Source organism: Zingiber officinale, chromosome 1B (assembly GCF_018446385.1).
Source record: "Zingiber officinale cultivar Zhangliang chromosome 1B, Zo_v1.1, whole genome shotgun sequence".
Classification (NCBI taxonomy): domain Eukaryota; kingdom Viridiplantae; phylum Streptophyta; class Magnoliopsida; order Zingiberales; family Zingiberaceae; genus Zingiber; species Zingiber officinale.
The window spans coordinates 58,592,803-58,616,412 of record NC_055986.1 but is presented as its reverse complement, the minus strand read 5'-3'; the positions used below and the strand labels follow the sequence as shown (position 1 = coordinate 58,616,412).

Sequence of the window (23,610 nt, the reverse complement as noted above, 5' to 3'; positions counted from 1 at the left end):
ATTGGGACAGATTGTCCAATGGGTCAGAATTGATCAAATGAGTCTTGTTTAATCAATAGGTCTAAGTCTAAATTAAAAGGACTTAGGTTAAGCAACAATAGTACATAGATATAAGGGATTCCTATCCAATTAGATTAGTTCTAACGAAGATAATGGATCAAGCTAATGCTCAAAATCCAATTTCCCAATTGACTGGTGCAGTGTATCAGTCAACTGGAGCTCCTCAAATAAAGATAATTTATTTTTCTTATTTACTTATGAATTTTGTGTATTTGTTCTATGCATATGTATGAATTGAATTGAACCAATTTTGTTACTGATTTATCAATTTCGTACTAACATGATGACTCATTACGACGTGCGACGGAACGAGCTAAGGGAGCCAATTCAGTAGATAAAATATGACCCGGAATACGAAGTCGGAGGACATATTAGACGGCTCGACCAATTATTCTAAAAACTCAAGCAGGAAGAGTTTCTAATCCTGGATAATTACAGGATCGGGCATTCGATCATTGCCGGAGTATCCCAAGGTGGTAGCACACCATATATGGGTGTCTCTGAAGGGCGTACCTCATATACAAAGTCGTGTGTGGAGCTACTTCACCATGTAGAGCAAGAGGATCCTAAAAAGTTTGAGGAGCATCCTGAAAAGTTTGAAAAGGATCTAAATATAAACCAAATGGAGAATCCTGAAGCTGGCATACCTGAGATTGTCCCAACCAAGTCTAGGATAAAAGGGATAATGTTGACCACTACACTAGTGTCTCTCCTAGTGAAAGTAATGTTAGTTTATCTAGCTTATTGGAGTTTTATTGTTCTTACTGTCGTTATGCACAAACAGTATTAGCTCATTTAGTTTATGAAAATAATGTAATAGAAACGGTAAAATACCGGAAAATAGGCGAAATTTTAATAGGGGAATTTTCCGGAATTTTTTGAAATTTTTCGGAGCTCGTATGGATGAGTTAACGGGGATAATAGCGGAGCCCGGGGAAAGTCTGTTTAGGCTACCCATTTAAGCGAGGAAATGTCTATTTTTATATTTCCTTTTCTTTTTTTCCTTTTTTTTCTTTTTTCTTTATTTCCTCTCTTCCTCGCCGAAACCCCCGCGCGCCCTCTTCCCTTCTTTTCTCGCGCTGACGGCTTGCACTAACCGCACGCGCCCACGGCATTTCTCTTCTCCTTCTTCCTCCCCGAGCCGGTACCACTGCCTTCTTCCCTTTCCTTCTCTTGTGCCCTAGCACCCCTCTTCCTCTTCTCCTCTCCGGCACCGATTCCTCCAGCGCCGATGGTTGAAGCGCCTCTTGAAGTTCAACCGATGACCGTCTCGAGCATCCCGGAGTTTCTTCTCTTTTGACTAGCACCCGATCCTATCCCTTCGGCAACCCAAGCTTCTTCCTCCCGGAGCTCGTGACATTTGCCGATCTTGCTGTGCTCAGGTAGCAAAGAACCGTGCCCTAGATCCCGATTTGTGGTCGCTGCCGCACGGAGTAGTGCCGACCATTGCTGGAGATTTTGTGCTTCCGTGCCCTAGTCTCGGTCCACTGCCACCTCTGCACGCGTTTGGTTTCGGACAGGAGCAAGGAGCAAGGAGCAAGGAGCCGATGCCCTCTTCCCGATCCAAGCCGTCATCTTCGATCTGTTGACGTTAGTAGGCTGTGGATTCTGTCAACGGCTAGATTTGGTGACATTGCCGGCAGAGATTTGGCTGCCGATCATTAGAGAGGAAGGGATTTTTGGCACAGAAATGGGGTATGTATGATTTGTATCAGATTTTTATTCTTGTCTGGTTAGTATAACTTAGGTTAATACTGATTGCGGGTAATTCACGGTTCCGATGATCCAGTTTCAGTGGTGAACTCCTTGGGTCGTATTCCACCAGCAGTAACAAGGCTGTGAATAGAGGTAATGAGTTAACCTTAATAGAGGATTTGAGTCTTGGATCTAATTTGGATGGTTAGGTTGATTAGGTTTACCCTAATTTAGCCTTAAGGATTTTATTTAACCATTTCTTTGGATTGTAGCTAAGTAAAATATACATATTGATATCACAGGACTTTGACGCGAGACGAGCATCTCGACGTCGGATTTGGACCGATTTGGATCTTGTTATTTGGAGGCGGGTACTTTTGACTTATTGTCTTTGATATGCATAGTAATGAAATTAACAAGTTGCGTTAATTATGTTCTTCATTTGTTACGGTTAATCACTACCCGATTACCTGTTACCTGCTTGATTGATTGTTTGTTTTGCATTTCGTGTTGTTATGTACCTGATTACACATGCTGGGGTAGTGATATAACCATGATTCACCATGTTCAGGACCTAGGTTTGATACCTTATTTGATCAGTGTACTTTGTTATGATTTGTTCACTATGGTGCACATCATTATATGTCCATAGATTGGTTTAGTATATTACCATGCTTAGTGTCATGCATCATTCGCATGATTGCATGCTGTGTGATAGATTGCTCCATTATTGTCGAGTTTCATCACTATTCGGTGCTCCGTTGTTGACGCTCGTGGGTAGCGTGACGCAGCTTGGTAGTTAGGTGCTCCGTTGGTCCGCTCATGGGTAGTGTGTGACGTGTACGTTAGGGACCCCCCGTCATCGTGTCGGGAGATGAGCGTTCGCTCCCCGTTTATGATTTGGGGTAGGAGTATGTGTGTATTCCGACAGATCCCCGGTCACTCATCGGGAGTAGTGATGCAGAGTGCACGCCGTCTACCCACTCGGTCCCACTTCATTGGGAGTTGGTGGTGGCGTCGATCGGGGTGACCATGACATTGACATCATATGCATGATGCATTTATTGCTTGTGTTTGTGTTTGCTGCATTTATATGCTGCATATTGTTTGGATACCTATGTTTGACATGCATACAGGATTTCTATACCACTCGGATTGTTTGTCCTGATACCCAGATCGTGGTTAGTACAGTTTCTCTCCTGTTTTACTTCGATTTGCATTTACCTTTATTTTATCAAGAGACTGTACGCATGATTAGTGGTAGGTGTTATTTCCTTACTTTGCATATCAATTGCACCTGCTGAGTGTTGGACTCACCCCGCCTCCATTGTTGTTATATTTCAGGATGATGCTGTCAGGAGAGAGTTCTAGTTGCTGGTCCCCGAAGACCCCGAACACTTATGGATCTTTTGGTTTTGTTTTGCTTCTTATTTGACCATGTTTACACTTGGTTTTGTTTGATACCTGGAAATTGTATGGATTGTCCTTGTTGATGGATTTTTATTCGATATGTTTTACTACATGCCTGCCTGGACGGCAGAAGAGGTGAGTTTGTTGGATTTGTGTTTTATGAGTGTAGTGGAGTAGGAAAAATCAGATTTGAGCTTTACGAGTGTAGTTGAGTAGGGTTGATTTCGAGTCAGAGTATTATTGTTCTGTTTACTTATTATATAAACTGCGTGGAATGTCTGTGATTGTATTTTATTTCTGCTATTATTCCAGCCGCATGTGGCTGAGGTATGTGGATATGTAGAAAGTTTCAGATTGTCCGCCATACAGGGGAGATGCTGCCGAAATTTCTTCGGACAGGGACTCCTCCGGGGCGTGACAGAAGCTGTTGCTATATACGAGTGCTATATTTTACGAAAAAAGAGAATGTTATGTGTTAACCGTCTTAAAAGAATAATTAGTTTATTTAAATGGTGAGTTTATTTCATAATTTGTTCACATAATGATTAGGTTTATTTTATGGGATGTGTATAATACAATTAATCAATGTTGGTTAGATTGGATCGTACGAATGATGAATGGAAACACAATTGTCACTTGATATTGTAAACCGACGCAAATTAGTATTGAGTCAATCATACATTATATACAGAAGAAATACACTAAATCAATGAATAATATGTTTATTTATGTTAGATCATGGCTACTACAAATATCATAACTGAACTCAATAAGGGAGAGAAATTATATAAAGATGACTATAAAATATAGCACCTTAAGATACAATATGTTTTTAAGAAACAAGAAATTCTAGAAATCATAAATCAATTTATAAAAAAATCTACCGATGGTTCTACAACACAACATAGACGTGATCTTCATGCCTATAAGGCATGAAAGAAAAAGGACTCCACTGCTAAGGGATATTAATTAGTTCAATGGTAAACGACTTAGTATTTGAATATGAGTCATTACCATCAGCTCATGTCATCTGAGTTACCCTAAGAGAAAAATTCAATGGAGTTAGTTTATGCAAGCTTCATCAACTAACAATCAAGTTTGACAACTACAAAAATCATCCAAATGTTATCGTGGCCCAGCATATAGGGAAATGGCAATATAATTCAGGATTTAAAGAATATCGGTCATGAGATGAAAAACAGGTTAAGGCAGTTATCCTTCCCTTCCTGATTCTTGAGAAATAATAAAATAGAATCTGACTCGCAGTGAAAGTATCAAGACTTTCACTAATGTCTCAGGTCATGTTGAATTGGAGACAGAGAGAATAGAATTCGTAAGGATTTCTAGATAAGCTTTTGTAGCTAAAGGTTCTATTGGAATATCTGGATCCAAGAATAAGAAAAGATGATTCTCGAAAGAAAAGGGAAAGGGAAAAGAAGCTAGTACTCCTGTTGGGTAAGGCTCAATCAAGGAGAAAGGAAGTATGGAAAGAAACCTAAAAGCAAGCAGCTAACATGTTTTAACCGTAGCAAAAAGGATCGCTTTGCTCGGGAATGTACCGAGCCGAAAAAGGTTGATTCATATTTATCTTCTTTCCATGAGCATTATATTACTAATTCAGTGTTGTTTGTTGATTCTTATAATTATAGATTATAGATTCAAAGCAACGAACTATGTAGCTCATGATCCAGCTATATACATAGAGTACCGTCTGGTACCAAAGGAGTTGGTACTTGCAAACTCAGCCTACGTGGTGGGCGTACATTGTTTTTATATGATATCCTACTCCTGAGATTCGACGGAATCTAGTTTCCGTTACTAGTCTTCTTGATTTGGGTTATTATGCAAACTTTTATAGTCGTTGTGTGGAACTAAGTATTTGATAGGCTATGGTTATATATCAAATAGCTTCATGGTTCTTGATGTAGAACCAGATATTAATTATAGCAATGATGGTTTCTTTTTAAATGTTCATGTAGATGATAAAGTTTGGCATGCTAGATTAGGACATATAGGACAAGAACGAATGAATAAATTAGCTAAAAAGGGTCTACTCGGCACTCATACTAAAGTTAACTTGTCTATACATGAGCATTGTCTTACTGGAAAAGCAACTAGGAAACCATTTGATAAGGCTATCAAAGCTGAATCACCATGACAATTAATTCATTCGGATATTTGTGCTCTAATAAATGTTAAAACTATACAAGAAGTTCTTATTACATTACATTTATTGATGACTTTACATATTTTGGTCATGTGTATTTGATTTTTCATAAATCTGAAACATTAGATTGCTTCAATAATTATTTAAACGAAATTGAGAATCAATTAGAGAATAAGATTAAAACCTTATGCACTGACTATGGAGATGAATATTTACTTGATCAGTTCATAACAATATGTGATGAGAAAGAAATTATTAAAAAACTATCCCTGAAACTCCAGGCAAAATGAGGTTGCTAAAAGAAGAAATCGAACTCTTCTAGATATGGTTAAGTATATGATGGCTCAAGCTAATTTGTTGATACGTTATTAGCTACAACCTATATACTTAATCGAGTGTCTTCTAAATCTATTTCATCTGCTCTATATGAACGCTAGATTGATAGAAAATCGAATTTGAGTAATTTGAGACCTTGGGAATCAACTACGTTCATGAAAAGACTCACAAATATGAAAAATTATAACCCAGGCAAAAAGTATATCTGTTGGTAGAAAACCATATTTGAATAATCTGAGACCTTGGAAATCAACTACGTTCATGATAAGGCTCACAAATATGAAAAATTATGACCCAGGCAAGAAATATATCTTTATAAAGTATTCTGATACTTCTAAGGATTATGTCTTCATCGGTGAATAGGAAGATAGAACCATCTCTGAAATATAGTCAAGAGATATTATTTTTTATCGAAACTGAGTTCCCAACAAGAGGTGAAGTTGATAAGACCATTCCTTTATTTACAATAATGTTCCTCTATCAGCGGATGAGGTATCACGAGATATGCATGAATTTAGTCAACCTAGTGGGAGTGATTTACCGATAAATGATTTAGTTTCTCAACAATCTAACATTTAAAGTAGTTATCAAATTATTTATCGGAGAAAGTTACATATTGAGAATGAGGCATTAATGATTCTCCCAACGATGAGGAACCTCGAACGGTTGAGGAAGCTTTGAAATACTCAGTTAGAGAAGAATGGAAAGTTACAATGGATGAGGAAATGGGGTCTATGAAAAAGAATCAAATTTGGAATTTAGTCAATCTTCCTTCGGGCTAAATGACTATTAGGAATAAGTGGATTCTCAAAATCAAGAAGATTACAAATCTCGACTAGTTGTAAAAGGATATACCTAAATAGAGGATATTGATTTTGAAAAGGCATTCTCCCCAGTTGTGAAGTTTGTGTCAATACGTGTCATCCTACCTATAGTAGCACATTTTGGCATGGAATTATATCAAATAGATGTACAAACGACTTTCCATAATGGTAATCTTGATGAGGAAATCTAAATAGCATGGCAGAAGGTTATATTATTGAAGACTAAGATAATAGAGTATATAGACTTAAAAAGTCTATATATAAACTAAAACAATCATCAAGACAATAAAACATAAGATTTAGGGGTTGTTTGGTTGATGGGTTTGGGAATGAGGGAATGGAATGATAGTTAAAGATAGTGTTTGGATTGTGGATTTGGAAATAACAATTTGGGAATGATTTCTAGATTCTGAATCAATAAAACTCATATAACTAGATGGGTTTCATTTCCATTCCTATTCTCATTCCACCTTACTATCAAACTCATACTCATAGTCATTCCCATCATTTAACCAAACGTCACATTAATGAAGTCATTTAATCTTATGGTTTCGAAATGAACAATGAGGATCATTATGTTTACCTAAAAAGGAAAAAATGAAAAAAAAAATGTCATTTTATCATTATATGTTGATGATATGTTAATAGATGGAAGTGACATAAAGTTTATAATAGAAATCAAATCATGACTTTCATCACAATTTGATATAATAAATATAAGAGAAATTGAGTACATCTTAAGAGTAAAGATCATTAGATATAGATCAAAAAGGCCTTTGAGTTTGTCTCAAGAGACTTATATCACTAAAATGCTACAATACTTCAATATGTTACATTGCAACATTAAACAAATACTACAGTGAGAGGTACTGTTCTGAGCAAAAGTATATATCCCAAAACTCCTAAAGAAATAACTGAAATGAAGAAAAAAACATATGTCAATGTCCTTGATAGTTTAATATAGTATGTTGTGTACACGTCTTGATATAAGTTATGTTATTGGCTTAGTTAGTCGTTTCCCAAAACACTGGAAAGCGATGAAAAGGATATCCAAATATCTCAAAGGGACAATAGATTATTGTCTATGATTCCAAAGATTAAATATGAGTTTGAAAGGCTACGCAGATGTAGATTAAGCGAAAGACCTTGATGAAAAAAAAATCCACATCTGGTTATACTTTCTTACTAAATGATAGTGTCATATCATGAAATAGCAAAAAACAGACTAGTATAGCGCTGTCGACAATGGAAGCTGAGCATATGGCTTGTGGCAGCAGTTGTGCAAGATCTGGTTAAAAGGTTCCTGAAGCATTTGAAAATGGCTAAGAATAGTAAAAGTCATGTTATATGGCAGTCAAGCTGTTATAGTTTTTTCTAAGGATCTCAAATATCATAACAAGGGCAAGCACATAAAAATTAAGTATAATTTTGTAATGGATATTGTGGACAAGAAAAAGATAATTCTTAAATATATCCCTACACGTGTTATGCTTACAGATTATTTTACTAAGTATTAAAGAGTCATTTCAAGGATATGTAAAGTCTTTAAGCCTCTGTCAAATATCATGATCTATTCAGCATATATGTTGTTGCAGCATGCTAACAGGTTGAGTTTGGTCCACTCACATAAACAATTATTTCTATTTATTAAGTATAAATACAGGTAAGATTATTACTTATGAGACTGCTTATGTAGTTGTGAATAGAGACATACTCATAAGTTAGGGTCGTCTTGATAATTGTGTCAAAATGAGATGATTTATATATTAATAATGATCAAAGTAAATGAACTCACCAATTACTGAATCTACTAAAGGTCAGATTGGAATTCATAAGTTGAATTCAAAATTAGACATTAGGTATGTCTAGATCAAAACTCATATAATGTTAAATTTTGAAAAAAAAACATACTCTTTTTAGTAAAGAAAAAAACATCGTAGATTCATACATGATATAGTGACAATAACGGTAGTATAAGAATGGATCCCTACTTCTCTACTATGTGAGTCTACTTAAAGTTCTAATCAATATCTATTACTTTAACATGTATCTATTAGCTATGGATGATTCGGTCTATCGAGTATAATTAAGAAAGCGGCTGATTAGAATAAATAGATTCTAGCTAAAAAAAGGAAGATTAAATTTATTTACATCTTTGACATTTATTCACGGGTCGACCAGTTATATTTTTTTAATACTTAAAATATAATTGTAAATAATTGTATTAATTGAAAATATTGAACATACTTTCAACATAATAATCATTATGAGAGATTAGAGATATTTATATAAATTATTTAATTTGGTGTAAAAATAAGTTATTGATGTCTTTGATTGGTTTGATAGAGCAGCTCAATGAAGTGTAACAACTTTCTTAATAGTAATTGCTCAGTATGGTTACAGTCACATGAACCATTTTTCCTAAAGTATGAATTGAATGTTTTTACATAGTCTTTGTGACTAGATGACCTTTGTGAATTGACTTGGACGGATGGGAGATGTTAGAATTAAGAAGGTGACGCCTCTTCCCCTTCATCTTCCTCTTTAATTAGCAACGTTATCATCGCTTGCCTTTTATATAAAAGGCGTTCAATGCAATTAGTGCAAAAGGGGTGTGCAGTGAGGAACAGATCAAGGCTGATTGGCTCATTTGCAGAAGAGGGATTTGGTTTGTGAACCTTGAACAGCTTTTCGATTCATTTGTGATCGTTCTTCTATCGGCAAATCCTTCTCCGATTTCTTCTCCAAGTGCAGTACCATGAAAGTCTTTTGTTTCATACGAATTTTTTTTACTGTCTACAACTTTTAGATAGGGATGTAAAGTTATCTGTTTTTTTTTTAAAATCCATGGGAAGTTATTGAGAACATAACTTAAGTTTTCATTTGTTTTCCACGTACATACTATTGGGCATGACAACCGGTCATGGCCGATCCCAAGCCCGGATAAAAGAGGAGGGTTGCGTTAGGTTGACAGCCAGCGTCAAAACTATGACAAATATTCAATGAATTGATCCATTAAACTATTGTACTAATGATAGATTGTTCCCCGGAAGGAACGCATTGCAGGGTCCGACTGTAACGTCTTGACAAGGACCGCTACATCTCCAGAACTCGGGTGTAGTACTAAATATGCAAGAGTTCATATAGTGTTAAATAGGCAAAAGTTCTCACACCATAGGTTGGATAAGAACAAATATAATAGGAAAATTAATAATCTAAGATTTGGAACATGGAACATAGAAACTCTCACTGGTAAATCAATAGAAGTAGTAGATATGATAATTAGGAGAAGAATTAATATTTTGTGTGTACAAGAGACAAAATGGACAGACAATAAGGCAAAGATGATAGAGAACTCGGGTTTTAAGTTATGGTACACTGGAAAGAATAAAGTAAGAAATGGAATGGGTATTATTGTAGACAGTTTGTTAAAGGATGAAGCTGTAGGAGCAGTTAAAAAAGAAGATAGAATTATAGCCTTTAAGATAATAATGGCGAAAGAAACTATGAACATAATTAGCGTATATGCACCACATGTAGGATTAGATGAAGCTACCAAATCAAGGTTTTGGGAGGACTTGGATGAAATATTACAAAATATTCCACCAAATAAAATGATTTTAATAGGAGGTGATCTAAATGGACATGTCAAAGTGAAAAATGAGGAATATGAAAGAGTGCATGGGAGTTATGGGTTTGGAACGAGAAATGAGGAAGGGAAAACTATATTAGATTTTACGATAGCATATAATCTTATATTAGCTAATACATTTTTTAATAAAAGAGAATAACACTTAATCACATTCAAAAGTGGGAATAATAAATCGCAAATTGACTTTCTTATAGTTAAGAAGGATAAAAAGAATTGTAAAAATTGCAAAGTCATCCCTGGAGAAAGCTTAACTACCCAACATAGGTTAGTAGTGTTGGATATACGCCTCAAACATAATATCAATAAAAAGAAAATATATACAATTTTTAGAATTAAGTGGTGGAAGTTAAAGGATGAGAAGCAAAATATATTCAAGGAGAAGGTAGAAGTACAAGCATTAAGTAAAATATACGATAACTCTAATATAGCATGGGATAAGATAGTATCGAAGTTGAAAATAGTAGCTGAGAATGTACTCGGTCAATCAAAAAGGCATGCACCACTAAATAAAGAATCTTGGTGATGGAATGAGAAAGTACAAGAGAAAGTGAAGGAAAAACGAATAGCTTATAAGGAATTATATATTTGTAAGAACAAGGAAAACTTGAAAAAATATACAATAACCAAGAAAGAAGCTAAGAAAGTAGTGAGTGAAGCAAAAAATGAAACTTTTAAATGATTATATCAAAATTTAGATACAAAAGAGGGAGAAAGAGACATTTATAGAATAGCTAAAGTGAGAGAAAGGAAAACAAGAGATCTCAGCCAAATAAAATGTATTAAAGATGAATGTAGTAGGATATTAGTAAACGACAAAGAAATAAAAGAACGGTGGAAAAGGTATTTTCATCAACTTTTTAATGAAGATTTATATGACCAACTTAACTTAGGTAATTTAAATAGGTCAAATGAGCATAGAAATTTTAATTTTTATCGTAGAATTCAAACTTTAGAAGTAAAACAAACTTTAAATGAGATGCACAATGAAAAACCCGTTGGACCAGATGATATCCCGATAGAAGTACGGAAGTGCTTAGGGAAACAAGGTATTGAATGTCTTATAAAATTATTTAACATAATATTGAAAACGAAAAAAATGTCTGATCAATAGAGGATAAGTACTCTAGTTCCCTTATTTAAGAACAAGGGAGAAGTATAAAATTATGCAAACTATAGGGGTATTAAACTAATGAGTCATACTATGAAACTTTGAGAAAAATTAATAGAAAAAAGATTAAGGAGACCACAGTGATAGAAAATCAATTTGGGTTCATGCTTGGAAGGTTGACAATATAAGTTATACATCTTCTTAGACAATTAATTAAAAAATATCGGGAGAAAAACAAGATCTATGAATTTAGAAAAAACTTATGATAGAGTCCCAAGAAAAATTATATGGAGAATTTTAGAAAAGAGAGATGTTAGCGTATCATATATTAAACTAATTAAAGATATGTATGAGGATGTAACGACTAGAGTAAAGACTTCAGGCGGAGTAACTAAAGCATTTCCAATAAAGATAGGGTTATATCAAAGATCAACTCTAAGTCCCTATCTTTTTATACTAATTATGGACGAACTCACTGCACATATTGAAGACATAGTACCGTGGTGCATGTTGTTTGCAGATGATATTATTTTGATAGATGAAACACGTGAAGGAGTAAATGATAAACTAGAATCTTGGAGGGAAACACTAAAAGAGAAATGTTTTAAGCTTAGTAAATTAAAGACAGAATATATGGAATTTAAGTTTAACAATATTAGAAGTAATGAAACAATTGTTAAGATAGGAGAGGACGAGTTGCCCGGAACTGATAGATTTAAATATTTAGGATCATTTTTGCAAAACAATGGAGAGATTGAGAGAGATGTCTTACATAGAATACAAGAGGATGGGTGAGCGTCGAGTATTTTATGTGACCATAAAGTATCTCTTAAACTTAAAGGTAAGTTCTATAAAATCACAGTTAGACCTGCTATGTTATATGGAGCTGAATGTTGAGCTATGACTCGAGCACATGAGCAGAAGATGAGAGTTGCAGAGATGAGGATGTTAAGATGGATGTGTAGGCATACGAGGATGGACAAAATAAGAAATGAGAGCATTAGAGAGAAAGTCGGAGTTGCATCTATTGAGGAAAAACTCCGAGAGACACGTTTAAGATGGTATAAACATGTACTTAGACGACCAATAAATGCTCCAGTTAGGCATGTGAAACTATAATAAACATGCATATCAAACAAGGAAGAGGAAGACAAAAAAAGACTTGATTAGCAATAATAAAACAAGATAAAATTTATTTAAATATAGATGATGATATAATAGGAGATATAGCTCAATGACGTAAAAGGATTTATACAGTCAACCCCACCTAGTGGGAAAAGACTTGGTTGTTGTTGTTGTTGTATACAAACTATTGGGCACACCGAGATCATCAACTATAGAAAATTGCTTAGGTGTCTATAAGTTAAAAAAAAAAATAGATATTTGGTATTATAATTTACCACTTACCAATTCGGTTGAAGAAATAAAGCAATAAACTCTTGGAAGACGCCTCAACTTTGCACCTATGTGCAGCATTACAAAGCTTGATTTGGAAAGTCTGATCGCTATACTCCACAAAATTGGATTCTTAATACGGAGAATGATGCAGATTGAAAAATCAGATTTGAATTTTTATTTCAAATTCAAATTGTTTGTTAAATAATCTTCTTCTTTTTTGTTGTGTTTTATTTTCTTTTATTTTGAGTAATCAATCAATGAGATTGTTATATTTCTGGATTGGCTCATTTGTTTCAGAATTTTCTTAAAGTTGAGTTTATAAAAGGTTTGCAATTTTTAATGAATATTTCATATGAATTCTACTTTATCTTCTTTTTTTGAGATTCTCGCTGTATCTAAGCTTCATGTTTTGTGTTCTATGTTAATACCTCTCCAAAGAATCTCATAAACAAATAAAAAGGATGTGAAACCTAGACATATGTCATAAAATTCTGTTGTGAAGATTTATATCCTATTAGACAAGGTAATATAAATATGTTATATGAAAGTATGAGCAATTTACCAATCTGAAAAACATTGTTATGTCAAATTTTATTGGGCTGGATTTCATGCATATCATAACAGATCAATAGTTGGCATTGCAAAAAAGCAGCAGTAGCTCACCAAATATGGAAGAATAGCTAAAACTGATTGAGCATCCAAGAGATGGAAGGGTATTAAATCTAAGTATTCAAGAAAAAAGTATTAATAATTCATCCAACCTACAATCCCATTCTAGATAGTGTTCGAAAAAATGCCCTAGGCGGCGCCTAGGTGCTGTGCGGTTGTAGGCCGCGCCGGAAACCTACCAAGCGGTTGACCTAGGCGGTCCTCGCGGGCTTCGACGACCTTCGCGGGTTTCTGCAGGCTTCGGCTATGTGGCACAAGTAGTTTAGGCATATTTTAGGCTTTTAATATGACTAAATCTAAAATCCTAATTTGCTCGAGACTTCATGTTCTCTCATCGCCGCGGCTTCGGCTTCGGCTTCGGCTTCCAATAAGTTTTTATTTTTATTTCTGTTAATTTTTTTTTTGTCTCCCGTTGAATTGTCGTCGCGACAAGTCTCCGACGGTGCTGGACATGTCGCAGGATGTCTGCAGCAGCCGGAAGCGTCGCAGGACGCATCCGACAGCATCTCGCGATGCTTCCGACAGCACCGGAAGCTTTCCGCGACACTACCAACACCTCTAGAAGCAACGTCAGACTTCGCCAAACGCACCGGACACGTCCAGCGACGCTTCCGGCGACGCCGGACGCCTCCCGCGAGTCGTCCACACCGTCTCGTGCATGCATTTGTCGTTTTGTTACTGTGCATAATTTTTTTAGGATTCAAAAAAATAAAACAATTTCTAACTGGGATAATTTAATAGGGTTCATAAAGCCTAATAAAATTATCCTAATCAAATATATTTAAAATTTAAATTTTTTATAATAAATATTATTAATTTATATATAACAAATTTAAATATATAAAAATTATATATAAAATTCTAATAAACATAATTAATTTATATAATCATTAGTCAGATTTAAATATATAAATAATATATATAATTTATTTTTTTAATAAATATTATTAATTTATATAGCAGATTTAAAAAATATATTTAAAATTTAAAAATTCTAATAAATATTATCAGATTTAAAAATATAAAAATTATATTTAAAATTTAAAAATAATAATACATATTATTAATTTATATAAATCAGATTTATAAATTTTATAATTTATTAATTTATAATTGTATTAATCAGATTTTAAAATATTAAATTAAGTTTTATATCATATGGTATATTTTGTAATTAAATTTTATTATGTTATATATAATTTTTTCAGGTTATTTGTTATCATAATGGCAAGTAATCCATCTTCGACAGCATCTGTCACTCAACCCAAATTCGAGATTCTTAGAAGAGAGTCAAATAACATCGGATGGGAGTTTGAGATATTGATTGATCTAAGAATCTCGACAAAATTAAATGCAAGTTGTGTCAAAAAACAATATTGGGAGAAGTGTATAGGATCAAGGAGCACATTGAAAATATACATAGAAATGTATCTGGTTGTCGAAAAGCATCTCAAGAAGATAAAAATAAATGCAAACAAACTATTTTAGAAGAAAGGAACAGAAAGAAGAACAAATAATAGAAGAATAAAGTTGTAGAGCAGAGATGGTTATTTCTCTAGACGAAGAAGAAGGTCTTGAAATTGAAGAAATAGATGGAATTAAAAAAACCTATTCCACTTGGCCTCATGGATAGATATGCATCAGTAATTGCTCAAAAAAATGTATATTCAAGTGGGAGTAAAATGCTTCGTCAAAAAAATATAAATGAGGCTCTTTTCAAAAAGAAAACTCAACAAGTTCAACAATATGTTGGGAAATGGATTTATGAAAATGGAATCTCATTCAATACTGTTGATAATGATAGCTTCAAGCAACTAATAGAGGCAGTGGGTCAATTTGGACCAGAATTCAAGCCTCCAACTCAATATCAACTTAGGGAGCCACCATTGAAAGCCGAAGTTGAAAGAACAAAACAATTGCTGAAGAAACATGAAGAATAGGCAAAGAATGGGTGCTCAATCTTGACAGATGCATGGAGTGATAGAAAAAGAAGAAGCATCTTAAATTTATGTGTTAATTGCAAGGAGAGTACTATATTTTTAAAGTCTAAGGAGTTTTCAGACGAGGCACATACAACTGAACTTATTTTTGAGTATGTTAACAAGTGTGTTGAACAAGTAAAAGCTCAGAATATTGTTCAAATTGTAATAGACAATGCCACCAACAATATGGCTGCAGCTAAATTAATGAGAGAAAAGCGATATGAGATTTTTTGGAGTTCATGTGCAACTCACACAGTTAATCTCATGCTTGAAAGTATTGGCAAACTTGCACGATATAAAAAGGTTATTGAACAATCCAAGTCTTTTACCATTTTCATCTATGCTCACCATAAGACTTTGTCATTGATGAGAAGTTTCACGAAGAAGAGAGACATAGTCCAACCAGGAGTTACTAGGTTTGCATCAAATTTTCTCACATTGCAAAGTTTGATTGAAAAAAAAAATAGTTTAAGGGTCATGTTTACAAGTGATACGTGAGAGAAATGTAAATGGTCAAAAATAAACAAAAGAAAATTGGCTTACTCTACTGATGAGCATGAGTTTTTGGAATGCTGTGACATTTTATTAAAAAATATTTGCTCCTTTGGTAAGAATTCTTCGATTGGTAGATGGAGATAGAAAGCCATCAATGGAGTTTCTATATGAGGAGCTTCTTCAAGCTAAAGAAAATATCAAGGTGGTTTTGAACAACATGGAATCAAATTATCGGCCTATCATAGCCATTATTGAGTCAAAAATGAAAGATAAACTTGATACATCATTGCATACCACTGCCTTTACATTGAATCCTTATTTTTACTATAAAGATAGTTCCATTGCTCTTTATGAGAAGGTCGCAACGAGGATTTTTGAATGCATGAAAATTTGCATGTCAATGAGTTAGATTTACAAGATACAATTATTAACAAGGAATTTGCAAAATATAGAGATAAGACTGGGTCATTGGAAAAAACATGAACAGCAAAAGCATGTGAAAGAAATGATAATGCATTTGATCCATGTGCATAGAGTACATACGGTGCTCACACATCCAACTTGCTAAGGGTGACATTGAGGATACTTTCATTAACTACAAGTTAATCTGGGTATGAAAGAAATTAGAGTACATTTGAAGGAGTAAGTTTTAAACTTTTAGTCTTTAATTAAAGTAGCTATAATTTGTAACATTTATATTCGTGTACTAACTATAATATTTACTTTCTCTTTTTTTTTTAGATTCATACAAAGAAAAGAAATAAGTTGCAGGTGAATAGGTTGAACAATTTTGTATTTGTCCAATTTAATGTTATATTGTTGAACAAACAAAAAAAAGAAAAAGAAAAGAATATCGATGTCCTTCTTGCAAAAGATGCTTCAAATGCACAAGGTTGGATTGTGGATGGTGGGGAAGATGATGAAGTTGAACTAGGTTCCAGGCTCACTTGGCAAATGGTTGATAAAGCAAGTGGAGCAAATGAAAATCTACAATCCCGAAGAAGCTCTAGAGTGAGAGAACTTCATGAAGATGATTTTGCATCCGAAGAAGAAAAGGAGGATCCAAATAATGATATCGAGTTTGTGTAAGAACAAGTTATTGAAAATTATGGAGAAGAAGTAGAATAAATATGAGTCTAAGATATTATTAGTTGTGTAATTTTGAACTCATTTTGTTAAGGCATGATTTATGTTATTCAACAATTATATTTTGCTTAGTAATTCACCATGATGTAATCTTGAATTGAACTCTTGCTACTAGTTTCTAATGTTTTCCACCACTAAAATTGTTTTAGCTTATAGCAAGGTTTTAAAATTTCGAGTTGGATATAATGTTCTACTGTTTACTACATGATTATGATGACTTAGTGCATGTTCTATTGTTCAATTGTTTCTTTTGCTCGTATTTACAGAGTCTATTATATTTCCTTTGCACAAAATTGTTAGTTTTCTTTTCTAGTTTTTCATTTTTTGGTATTGAAAAGTATGCATTTATTTCATCATCATAGTTAGATCTCTATTGCTATGAAATTGTTTAAGACAACATTCAGATTTGCATATGACATTGTCCACAGTCCACATAAAATAAGAGATATCGAGGAATTCGCCTATCGGTGCCTAATCCCCGCCTAGGCGACCTAGGCGTTGGTCTGTTGCCCAGCTAACGCCTAGCGAATTTTAGAACCTTGATTCTAGACATTCAAGAAGCTACTGTGGATCGCTAGCATATTAAAAAATAGAGTTGTCAATATAGCATCATACTATAAATAGTCAAAGCGCACCAAGATTGAAATTTATCAAAAGAATAAGAAAGTTTACCACACATAACAATAAGTTACATAAAAGATCAACATAAATACTTGAACAGGTTGATATTTGACTTATCATACCTCATCAAAAAGAACTCTATAAGAATTCAGATCATGATATATCCTCCGGTTTTCAGAGTTACAATGATCAAGTGCTTGTGCAATGAAATATGCCACTCTAACCCGCATTGCCCATGGAAGAGGTTGTTTATCCCCTAAAAAGAGAAATAGACGTAGTTATCAAAATATGTCAATATAATCACATACTGTATTTCAAAAAAATTCCAGTTGTGATTCCTGCATGTCGCAGTAGCACAATGCTACATAATATAAGTCAGATTAAATTACTTAATCTTATTTTAAAAAACAATAAGAAAGATTGCTATTCCATAAGAGGATGCACAAACATCATGCATACATAAAAGCTACAAAAGGAAACAGGTGGCAGAAGTATGTCTCTAGCTCTGTATTCAAGGAATTAAGAAAACAATTGTCATATATCAGATATTGTTTTCTTCCGATTGTATCTAGAATTATTTTAACAGGCTAACTTAACATATCCTGCTAAGTAAACTATAGCAGTATAGTCAGATAAATGCAGTTTGTGTAGAGATTGTTGAAATGGTAAGGGAAAACAGTATAGTAGTGTCAGTCTTTTAAAAGCACCTGACAATGGATGGCAGAAGTAAGAACAGAGAATAAAACCCTTGTAAAACTATGATAAAGGATTGATTCACTAACTCCTATCTAATATTAAATAGTGATTTAGATGTCTGATTGTTCCTTTCAAAAATTGTAGCACGTGGTCAGATATTCATTTAAATTTCAGCAATATCTATTAAGATAGCTTAAAGAGTTCTCCATTTAACCTGGATTTTCTATACTCCGTGGCAACAATATTTTACTGACGGTATACCCTGGAACAAAGATTAATTATTCAGAAGTTGATATAGGCTGGTGGATCAGACTAACTGCTAGAGGTAAAAATAATTAAAGTAAAATAATAAAGATGTTAAATGGAGAAAAGAAAATACTAAAAATTAGAAACTCAAAACCTAACCTTATATCAGAGTGCCTAATGATCACCTATATGAGATACGTAGTAGTGAGGAGTCATCTCAATTAGTATTTATTTGCACACTACCGCTATATTATTGTATTATAGGTGAAGGGGCTTTTAACCTATACATCAAATACCGTTATTACACTTTAAGGACGACTCTAGTGATTCACTTTTTAGTGGTTTTACTAGTAGAGATTTACCAAACTTATATCATTGGTGATATTTTTACATGCTAATACTTATATCATTGATACACGTGCTCAAATTTATACCATTGTTGTCATTTAATAATAATAATAATAATAATAATAATAATAATAATAATAATAATAATTGAAAATTATCTTAATCGGTAACAAAAGATGATAATGATTTAGGGTGTGAATATTGATCAAGGTGCCATCTCAATGTTAAGCCATACCAACACTAGGCATGGACATGATTTTGAATTGGCTCCACTCTTTTGTTTGTCTCCTATTTGACTTGTTTACATCTAGAAATAAGAAAATATCAATTTCATAATGGCTTGGATTTCATAGAAACAATTAAAAAGGATAACAAGCATGTCAATTTCAACATATCGTACCAGTAAGAGAGTCTAAGACATACTAGCAGATTTCATTAAAATCAAAATCAGTGCCTCGTACTGGACTGTATCTGGAACATTGGTTCCGGTTTGTATAGCACCTAAGTGGATTGCATCATAGTTTTCAATAGCTTAGATTAAATATTACTCCCAAAACATAGATTGGAAGTTTAATTATCATAATGGAAATTGGACCGGGAATAGGTACAAAATTGGATACAAGTAAATTGTTTGGGCTTTAATTTGATTTGTCAGAGTATGACGTTGGAACCAGGGCAGTTAGAAGGTCACGAATATTATGAAATTCAATCATTGATTTAAGCTGAGCACTCATGAATTTATTGACTTAATGTAATCCTTGTATCTGTAGTTATATATACAATATATGGCTATCTACTATATATAGCTATCAATCTATCATCATACCTAAGGCTTGAATTAACCCAAACCGTCTGTTAGTTGAGTAATTATTTTGAATTAGTCCTAAGTTAGATTTGGTTTTGAGTTGAAATGAGTTAAGTCTCATAGGGTTTTTTGCTTTTCATAGGCTAAAACCCAAGTTTGTGGGTGATACATGGGACAACAATGTTGGCACCTAACGAAAAACATGTAAGTTTCACTTAAATTGATGAGTTTCAGCTTTGATACACAAAGTGGAACAGAATGTATCATCTATGCAGACCGGCACATAATGAATTGCTCAACTGTCTCATTTTACATCTCAAGTCCTCTTGCAAAAGTTTGACTCTTTTTGGAAGATACAAGAATGGAATTTGGCATTCAAATTATGAAAATTTGCTTAATGCAGTGAAGAGAATTTTAGAGAAAACTTCTATTCCGTTGAGGCATATCGAAATATTTGCTAGTCAATTGTAGTGAAAATTAATATTTTTTCCTAGTTAAACTGTGCAAAAATTAAAGAAGGGGTACCTATCGTGTCTTCTGTACAAAAACAAACAGTCATAAAAAAACAAGGTTCTAAAATCTTAATTGCATCAAAGTCATTCCACCCTAAATAGTTATATATATTGCATGAATTTCATAATAAGTTAAAGAGAACAGAAGAACTAATAATGCAGTGGTAACATGTAAAGAATTATTCTGCTTAGATAATGGATTGGTAAAGTTAAGAGACGAGAAAAAGATATGAAAGTTTTTGTTTTGGGTTGTGAAAATTTTTTTCTCTTTGTATAAATGAAGGGAAAAACTAATTGGAACACATTTTTTCTATTATTTGATTCGAGAAAGAGTAAAATAGATCAGAAAAGGAAAAGTTTTACCAATTAGGACCTATTATTTTTAGTTATTTTAAATGTTATTTTCTTTCACATTGCATAACAGTAGAGAAGGTGCAAATCACCATGATGTCCTTTCTCACCACTTTTTCTCCACAATAAAAAGGGTTTTACACTTTGTTGCTTAAATGGGTATAGTCTCACAACCAATATCTTGTGGGGAACAAAAAGGCTTTATAAATTTTATTCCTGATTCTGTTATGTATCAAATTTTGTTCTATTTTAATTTATTTGTCATGATTTAATTTTAAAATTTTTATGGCTAATCAAGCTGAACCAAACTAATATTTTGAGTTTTGGGGGTCCATTGAAAGTTAGTTTAGGTTTTGGGGGTCCATTGAAAGTTAGTTTAGGGCTTGGTTGTATCCATCAGGCATGCATGATGATAGTGTCAAGTGGGTCCAAACCGAGCTCAGTTTTGACTCATTTTAGCCAATGTAGAGCTGAATCAAGCTACTTAGGTAGCTGGTAGTTAGGTTCAGTCTCGTTTGGATGGGTTTAATGGAGTTTTTGGAATGTCGCAAATTATATATATTCTTTTCTCTCCATCATTCCATGTGCTCCTCTCTTAAATTATCTTGCAACTCTCTTCTTCTCCTTCATGCAACCTCACCACCCGACCCTCCACCATGCAGGCGTTCCACCCAACTAGAGCCTGCAATAGTAGCCTTTTTTCCTTGTCCCCCTCTCTCTATCAACCTTTTCCCTCTCACCTCCCTTCACACATATTAGTACCCAAACATAAACTCTTTGTCAAAGATATCAAAACACCCTCAAGACAACATAGTCAATCCTAATCACTTATGAACATTGTGGCTAATTAGCATTTGTAACCCTATTTAAAATATTGTTTAATCAGTGTGAAGTCTGTGCAATTGATATTAAACAATGACTAGGTTAGTCGCTTAATCTACCCAAACTACAAATAATTACTTCACAATGAAAACTGAAAATGAAATAACACTTAAATCTGAACACCCCAAAAGGAATATATGATTGAAATGAATAGTAAAAGTAAAATTAGCCTTTTATCGGAACTTCAAGACCTCAGAACCTCAGAGCTATTGATAGCTCACAAAGATGTGGTAACATATGTCATCTATGGGTAATCCACATACACTATTTATTCTAGGTGTTGATGTTAAATTGTTGTTTATCACCAGTGAGGGTCTTAGCCCATGTATTAGATATCATTATTTATAGGTTTGACAAGTTTTTCACTTTTTACTAGATTTGTCTATCACAACCAAATCGTGATGATTAAAAGTGGATATGAACGCATAAATGGTCATTGAAAAGTGGAATAAATATTAAGAGTTGATGATACATTAAATAAAAATCTTACTTGAAAATCTAGTTCTAAAATGAAAATCATATCTCATTTAGATTCTTAACTCTTAATGAAAATTAAATATTCATACTTTTTGTTTACCATTTAACGCTTGTGTTTACTCATATTCTTCAGGCTATAGCGTGTTTCAGCCTACATATATAATTGCTCAAAGATTTTCCAATGTGTTAAAAGTCAGATTTTGCTTTTACTTTTCTTTCTTCTAATTTGGCATTTTGTTCCTGTACATTCTCTTACTGTATTTGCTTTTAATGGAATGAATAAAATGCATATGTTGTTGAATGCTTCTTGTTTACCTTAAATTATTTATTGTTGCTATATGTTCTTGGATGTTTTCTATTACATTATTATTAGATGGGGTACCTCCTTGTACATGAAATCGCACCTCCAGACTGTTGCAGATCTTGTCAGATCCTTTAGTTTTTCCTTTGCTTACTGCAACACATGAGAGTCCACTTCTCTTCTCCACCATTCTCTAAAGTCAAAAGTACTTATTGCTTCCACTGAGCATCTCCAATTTGTGTGGATTATGCAGGAATCTCTGACCAACAAACAATACATTTTCATGCAACCAAAGTTTTGCTTTAGGTTCCTCTAATTAATTTAAAAGTTCTCACCCATGGCAATTTTGTTCCACACCAGCTTGCGACAAATCAGAATCATGTGCAGAAGGAAAAGCAGATTGGTTATCCAGTCTTATAAATCGACAACTAGATACTTTCTTTTTATACTATATGCCTCTCCATTAATTGCCACAGGACTTTCCCGAAAGAAACAATATTTTCTGTAATCTTCTTTATTTAGCAACAGCGATACTAAGATACTGATCAAAAAGGTTGAAGATAGCCTAAAAGAGAGAGGCAAAAAAAAAGCACTACGAAACAAAAAGTGCAAAGAGCAAAAATAAATAAATGCAGAGATTGAATGTAAAAAGCGTACAATGGAAAAGGTGCCTCGACAACGTGTCATTTGGCATGAACTCAGCCACGAGAAGCCTCTCGTCACCCTCTGCACAGCATCCGATCAGGTTCACCAGCCTCTTGTGCCGGAGCTTCCCCACCCCGGCAGCCTCCGCCTGAAGGAAAGCCCAAAAAAGCACCCTTAGCAAAGAAAAATTTTAACTTTCTCCAGTGGCACAGGACCTAGCACCCCAACCAAAACAGAGATCCGACCACAAACTGTTGAGCATCGGGCCAGGACTGCTTGGAGAACCTCTTAACGGCCACGAGCCGCCCCCCGTCGAGCTTCCCCCGGTACACAACATTGGGCGCCTTCTCTCCGCTCTCGGAAACTATCAGCTCCGAGCTAAAGCCCTTCGTTGCCGCCCTCAGCTCCGCCAGCCCGTACTCCTTGAACGCCGGCACCTGATCCTGGTCCCCCGCCTCGCCATTAGCTTCTATTTACCAGGACAACATAGACAAAAAAACATAAATGAGAAACAGACGAGAAAGCGCAAAAGCTGAAGTAGAACAGCACCGTGATCTGGCTTGTCTCCGTGTTTGGGATCATCATCCTCAGGGGAGTGAAGACTAGAGGTTTTGGAATGGAAGCACCCCATTTTCAACGGAAGGCCGGAACCCTAGATTCACATTCGCCTCGGGCGGCTGCAGAAGGCGGGAGAGACAGGGAGAACTGCGAAGTGGGAGAGAGAGAGAGAGAGAGAGAGAGAGAGAGAGTGAGGAAGACAGCGGAGAGAGAAGCGAAGCTGATG

The 23,610-nt window shown here is 34.3% G+C and overlaps 1 protein-coding gene across 2 annotated transcripts in view; it reads right to left on the bottom strand.

Annotated features, from left to right (window-relative positions):
• The window catches only part of LOC121967368 (serine/threonine-protein kinase BSK2-like), a 56,108-nt gene extending 32,498 nt beyond the window's left edge, over window positions 1-23,610 (bottom strand). Inside the window, exons 1-4 of one of the 2 annotated variants that reach the window (XM_042517544.1) lie at window positions 23,376-23,610; window positions 23,072-23,295; window positions 22,839-22,974; window positions 17,686-17,819 (exon numbers count right to left, since the gene is read on the bottom strand). In XM_042517544.1, the coding sequence (XP_042373478.1) occupies window positions 17,686-17,819; window positions 22,839-22,974; window positions 23,072-23,295; window positions 23,376-23,457 (576 nt within the window). In that variant the 5' untranslated portion in view covers window positions 23,458-23,610. The remainder of the gene's footprint in view (window positions 1-17,685; window positions 17,820-22,838; window positions 22,975-23,071; window positions 23,296-23,375) is intronic. The other variant, XM_042517537.1, reaches the window with a different exon arrangement.